The sequence below is a fragment of the Mesitornis unicolor genome, unplaced genomic scaffold (genome assembly GCF_000695765.1).
Source record: "Mesitornis unicolor isolate BGI_N332 unplaced genomic scaffold, ASM69576v1 scaffold40613, whole genome shotgun sequence".
NCBI classification, from domain to species: domain Eukaryota; kingdom Metazoa; phylum Chordata; class Aves; order Mesitornithiformes; family Mesitornithidae; genus Mesitornis; species Mesitornis unicolor.
In genome coordinates, this window is record NW_010176055.1 from 4326 (window position 1) to 10860 (window position 6535).

The 6535-nt window shown below is 45.5% G+C and overlaps 1 protein-coding gene across 1 annotated transcript; it reads left to right on the plus strand.

Moving 5' to 3' along the window:
- Positions 1-4012: 4012 nt before the first annotated feature.
- On the plus strand, positions 4013-5861 carry HOXD4 (homeobox D4). The gene is made up of 2 exons (XM_010181643.1): positions 4013-4514; positions 4920-5861. The coding sequence occupies exons 1-2, from the start codon at positions 4106-4108 to the stop codon at positions 5222-5224; spliced, it is 714 nt and encodes a 237-aa protein (XP_010179945.1). The 5' UTR covers positions 4013-4105; the 3' UTR covers positions 5225-5861.
- Positions 5862-6535: the final 674 nt, after the last annotated feature.

Sequence of the window (6535 nt, forward strand, 5' to 3'; positions counted from 1 at the left end):
GGTTTGGCAGCATGGGAGGACATCCACGGTAAGCAATCTCTTATTTCTTGTAGAGTTTACATTGCTTGAAAATCCTGTTTCTTCTCCTCAGACTGGAAGAATTAAAACTGATATATCCCTGCTGAATATTGCTACGGCCCTCACCACCCCCTCCCCCGCCCAAAAAAAAAAAAGTCTATGTCAGCATATGAAGGCTGTTGTGGAGTCGGTTTGTGGTACCATGTCGTAATCCTGGCTAGCGTTAAAAGTAGAGGTGCAGCGTCCTGAGGGTTTCTCACAGGGCTGTACAGGTGTCCTCCTGCTCTTCAGCACCCTGCAGCAATTAGCAGCCCTGCCACTGCAACTCGGCAGGGCTGTACAGCGCCTCCCCGCGCAGATTCCGGACGGATCACGTTGAGTCCCAGCGCCTCATAACCTTGGCTACTCCCCCGCTTTTCTCCAGGCGGGATTCAAAGCAGAGCCGTGCCTGCTCTCTGATGTAAACCTCCCTTGGCACAGCCTGGTGGCTGGGTGACAGAGTCTGGTGGCTCTGGAGGCTGCCAGCGCTGGCCAGCCGAGCCACCCCACACTACAGCCGGGTCGTGTGGGGCGGTAGCGCCGATCCTCTCTGGGCAAGGATGATTCAAAGGTGGATTTAAATGCTATGAGAATACAGATGGCAATGGGTATCTGAGCTTAGGAGGGCAACCTCTTACTGTAGGCGTTTCCACATCCCCGATGGTCCCTCATGAGGTGCCCTGAGGGGACCAGAGGGAAGGCAGCAGTTCAGTGTGTAGCAGGAAATGTTGTTGAACCTTTCTGGCTGCAGGAAGGAGCTGAGTGCATCAGTCCTGGTGCTTGAGACTGAGACCGGCTTGTCTTTCAAAATGGAGAAGAAAGCCTGCGATATTTGAAGATTCATTTGATACACATTGACCCCCTCCCCACTTCTGCCAGCCCCACTCTGACCAGGAGCAGGCTCAAGAGCAGAGCTGCGTTTGTTTGCATTTCTCCCTGTTTCCTCTCCCTGCTTGCTGATAAATAATCTCTTTCACTGCTTGTGCCAGGCTTCTCCTTCTCCTTTCGCCTTAAGTTGCGATATTGTTTTTCGAGCCCTTTAAACACGAACTAAAGAATCGCCTCGAGCGCTGCAGTTTTAATTGTGCTTCATAGGTAACTTTCCTCCCCCCACAGCTCAGCCCTGCGCTATGTAGATGCCCTTGGCATTTATTCCAGGGCCGGCCCTAAATGTATGGATTACTTGTTTTCTGCCAACGTACATTCAGCATACTGATTATGAACCAGAATACAAAAAGACTGATAGATCAAAAGCATTTTGTATGGGCAGTTGAACAGGAGGTGAATATATAACGCTTTTGTTCATCAATAACTCTTTGGCTTTGACCTGTCTGAGCAAGTCGTGCAATAAGGTGAAACGCAGGTCACAGCGTCTAACAAATATGAAAATGTGTAGTATTAAGCAGAGCAGGGAGCTGCTGCTTCCTCAAGCCCCAGCGCTCCTCCTCGGTCAGCCCTCAGTGGGCTTGTCCGCTCCTGGGGGCTGCCCCAAACGCGAGCTCGGGGTGTTGTGTTACCCTGCCAGTTCATCAGGGTGGTTGATAACTCTCCTGGAGAGGAGATATCCCCCCCTCCCCTCAGGGAAAAAGGAGGAGAAAGAGGGGTGAGCCGCTTAAAATAGTTGGGTGGATATTTAAATAATATGGAGGGTGGGGGGATTAGGAACACAAAGTCGTTTCGAGTTGCACTTGCACTTACCAGCGTAGTGGTAAGAAAGCAGATGTTTAAAAATAGCATCCCCCAGATCAGGCAGCTGGGAGTTGAAGCCAGGCAAACAAACCAGTACACATCGCTCAGATAAACGCAACACCCCCAAAATCTGCCCTCCGCAATGGTTGGATGTATCACACCCGCACCATTATTTGTCCTTATGGTGCCTGTTTTAAATAGTGGAAGGAGAAGAGGTTGACCGCAGGACAGCAGCGAGGAGCTGGGTCAGACACAATTCATGAACTTTTGTACTCCTGTGTGCTGCTGTCGGCGAAGTAAAAATAATGAAACTTTGTGATATGTTTGTAAATGATTTCGGCTGACCTCTCGCCCTGCCCTTCACCATAAACGCTACGGCGGGGAGAACCTGGGAGGGTGCGAGGCTGCGGCTGGCAGGCAGTTATCGGGGATAATAGCTAGACCACCATAATGGGATGAAGGTAAATTTGGAAACTCTCTGCTTCCCGAGAGCAACTAACTCCAGGCTTTAACCTCCTCTTTTTCACCAATCGCTGTTTCTCTTGCCGCCTGTTTTAATTCTGTTTCGATTTTTGATTTTTAATTATTTTTTAAAATTATTATTATTTTGGTGGGAGGGCATTTCTAATTAGGGAGAACCTCTTCAGATTTGCGATAGTCTAAATAGATAAAGCCTCTTTTCTAAATGATTTTAACCATTATTTTTCTAAATAGAGCAATTTGACCGGTGAAGTCCGTTTTCCGTAGCGAGGACGAAAGCGGCAGAGCATTTAAAGTGAGCAGCAGGTCTTTCTGAGAATTTGGTGGGCGAAATTCGTCGCTATAAATTGGTGGAGAGCCACAGAGCTCGACTGCAGCAATAATAACAAGCATGAATCTTTTCTGAAACCCCACCTTCCTGCAAATCCGTATTTCAGAGCTGAGTCCCAGCAGAGTAGTTTGCATTCCTCAGAAGACAGTAAGGACTAAGAGAATTGCAAAGACCTGCTGTTTTGTAGATGAAAACAGAATGTTATTACGTTGTCTATATATACCCTGTAGAACCGAATTTGTGTGATATTCATATAGTCACAGATTCGATTCTAGGGGAATATATGGTCGATGCAAAAACTTCACCTTTCTGCAAATGGTTAGAAGTTTAAATACTGGCGGAAACAAAAGGCATGTGCGTGCTGAACACTCAGAAATTATCAAAGTTTTGCTGCCTCGCTCCTATTTGCTAGGTTTTCGAACATCTCTTAAAATTTCAGTTGTCGTTCAGTTGTAACTCTCACTGACAGATTGTAAATTTAAACAGTCAATCTCACCAGAAGTTACAAATTTTCTGAAAAAAAAATAAATCTACTAATCAGTGAATGAATCCTTAAAAAGATACTCCTAAGTTAGCTAGATATTGCAGACGTTAGCAAAATTTTCCTATCAAGGGTTCAGATCGCATCAAAATTTTTACAACAACAGCAAAAGCAGCATTCGCCTCACTGGAATGTATTTACTTGTACTCCAGGAATGATATTGATGAATGAAGACCGAATTTATCTCGTTAAACCCGTTATATTTTTAACCTAATTAAATGCTGTCTCCAGTTCAATTGATTGAACTTTAGTGGATAAAAATGAACGGTTTCTTGCCATCTGTATGATTTTACATACATCCGTGTACAGATTTATATATACACGTGTGCGTTTGCGTCTGTGCGCGCATACGTATGCACACATATATATTGAGGCTTGCAAAGTGAATGAGAAGTTACTGATTGCCTAATTTTATTCAGCAGAACTAAATTCTGGTAACTTTTGGATGACCTCTGCGAGACAAAGACAGGACAGATCTATTGTACATCATATTACCCTCTTCTTTGATGGCTTTTCTTTCCCTCGCCTCCTTACCAGTTTCCTCCCTTTTAATCCCACTTCAGCTCCTCGCTCCATGTGTTTCTTTCGATATTTTATTTAAAGCGAGGTAACAAACCTCGGTGGCGATTGCGGCTGGTGAATCAGACTGCGGGGCATCATCCATCGGGGCTGAGGGGAGCTAGCTCAGACAAAAGGCTGGCCGTACCTGGGACCGGGGGGAGGGGCCGCCGCCTCGAGAGCATCCCTACACCTCTGGTACCTGATTTGGGGGGTGCGACCCTCCGGAGGTGGAGGGGGGGTCACTCGGTTACAGGGATATTATTGAGTGAAATTGGTGGAAATGCTGAGCTGCGGAGAAATCCGGTGATCGGCTGCCGCCTCCCCATTGGCCGCTCCGGTCACATGCCCGCCTAACTTTATTCAGTTGACAGCAAGTAGGAGGGCTCTATGGCAGGGGAAAAAAAGACAACACGAGAAAAATTAGTATTTTCTACCTTCAGAAATTAATGGCCATGAGTTCGTATATGGTGAACTCTAAGTACGTGGACCCCAAATTTCCTCCTTGCGAGGAATATTTGCAGAATAGCTACCTAGGCGAGCAAGGGGCCGAGTACTACAGTGCCTCTCAGGGCTCTGATTTCCAGCACCAGGGACTCTACCCACGGTCAAACTACAGCGAGCAACCCTTTAGCTGTAGCAATGCCCAAGGCTCTGCCGTGCCGCCGCGGGGTCATGGACAGGAGCAATCCGGCCCAGCGAGCCACTTTCCCGGCCAAGCAGAGCATTGTCCACCGCCTCCAATGCCCAACTCGCGAGCCTGCAGCCAGCAGCCGGCCCTCAAAGCCCCAAACGGGTCAGCACTTAAGCAGCCAGCTGTAGTTTACCCCTGGATGAAGAAAGTCCATGTTAACTCGGGTAAGGATCCTCTTCTTACTTTGCTCTTCTACCCTGCTTCCGATCGTCCTCAGCGGCGCTCGCCCGAGTTCCCGCCAGGCTCGGGGACGAGCTTTTTTTAAGCCGAGGTAGCCAATTAGACTCGCCATAAATTTTTATTGCTGAGGAAATAGGCCGTTGGCCATGCGGGGATTTGCCGTGCAGGAGAAAACTCCATTTTAGGAGCCTACTAGGGGCTCCCAGCCTACCTAGCTGCGTGTGCCTGTAGTGCCTGCCTTAAATGAGGGGGAGAGCAGCCTGTCCGTTGTAAGCCACTGGGACGAATCCACCCCGGCCACATGCTCGCAGCTCGTAAGGTTTTATTTTGTAAAGTCGAACCGACAAGTCAAGATTAGCTTTGTAAAGTTCTCCATATTTTTTTCCCAGTGAATCCCAATTACAGCGGAGGGGAACCTAAACGCTCCCGCACAGCTTACACCAGACAGCAAGTCCTAGAACTGGAAAAAGAATTTCATTTTAACAGGTACCTGACCAGGCGCCGCCGTATCGAGATAGCCCACACTTTGTGTCTCTCTGAGCGCCAGATCAAGATCTGGTTTCAGAACAGAAGAATGAAGTGGAAAAAAGATCACAAACTGCCCAACACCAAGGGCAGGTCTTCTTCCTCTGGTTCAAACCCCCATTTACAGACTGGTTCCAAGGACCATCAAACTGACTTGACAGCTTTGTAGAAGAGGTGAAATTTTCCATTTCATCCTTCGCTTCTGACCAGTACTGTATATAGCTGACACTGCCCAAGCAGAACCTGCATGTAGCAGCTAAGGACTCGAGAAACTGTCATCTTTCTTTAAGGTACTGTTGTACAAAGGAGACAAAATGACGCTACTTTGGACTTAATTTTATTTGCCTCTGCTAGCACAACCTAAAAAAGGGGGGAGAAAAAAGGGGGAAAACAAAAACAAAAACAAAAACATTCAGGCACTGGGAATTGGGAAAATATTAAACGAGACCTTCTGTCCATAAAAAGTAATAAATCATTGAAAATGAAACTGTCCTGTGTTTCAGTTTTGAATTTGAAAGCAAAGGTTTGATGCTTTATTCTGGGATTTCTACTTTTAATTGTCTCTTTATCCCATGCAATTTCGGGAGGATGTATTTGGGCAAGATGCAGAGACGAAATTTATAGCATAGTCTTTTATTTGAACATAAAGACTAGTAAATGTGAACTTTTTGTGCTGCTTTACCTTTCTGCTTTACCTTGCTCATTTTCATAACATCTCAGAAAGTGTGCATAGGAATTAAGTGAAAACGGACTATTTTATGTACTGATAGTGTTAGCATATTTATTTATTAGTTACGTAGAAGAGTAAAGACAAAAAGAAAAATAGCAAACCAAAAACGAGGAAAGGGAGCTGAAATACAGTATTTCTCCTTCCCAGTCTCATGAACACATGTATAATGTTTACTTGTCTTGAACGTACACAACTTTCTTGTCCTTTAAAAAAAATTTTCTTCTTTGTGAATAGGAAAAGCATCCCTGCTCCTTACTGTGTGCCATCCAGGGCTAACAGGCTTGAAATCTGTTTCCAAAGTCTGCTCTGCTCAGCGCTGTGCTTTAAACCATCGATACCTCATTTTTAAATGGAGAAATTAAAAAAAAAAAAAGAGAAAAAAAACACCCCAAACACGGAACACCCTCCACCCCCAACAAAGAACTAAAAAGAAAACCCCAAAGTGAAAAATTAATGTGATTTCTGATATAATCTGACCCTTTCAAAGCTGAATGTATTCTTTCTATCAATCTTCTAAAATTTATTTTCTGCCCAAGAGAGAGGCAGGCTACATGAGTTGCTGCTTTGTTAGTTCGGGGGCTATTTTGGTCCGTTGGGTTTTTGTGGGTTTTTGTTGTTGTTGTTGTTGCTGTTGCTGTGTTGTTTTTGTTGTGTGTGTTTGTTTTTGTTTTTGTTTTTTTTTAAGAATACTGTTTTTAAGCAAACCACGACACATGACTGCAATGGTTGGAAATCTCAGCAAGCTGCTTT

Excerpts from the sequence above, each read along its gene's own strand:
- HOXD4 (XM_010181643.1), top strand. The coding sequence starts at position 4,106 with ATGGCCATGAGTTCGTATATGGTGAACTCTAAGTACGTGGACCCCAAA. Across the intron at positions 4,515-4,919 it reads GAAAGTCCATGTTAACTCGG|TGAATCCCAATTACAGCGGA; the intron begins GTAAGGATCCTC and ends TTTTTTTCCCAG.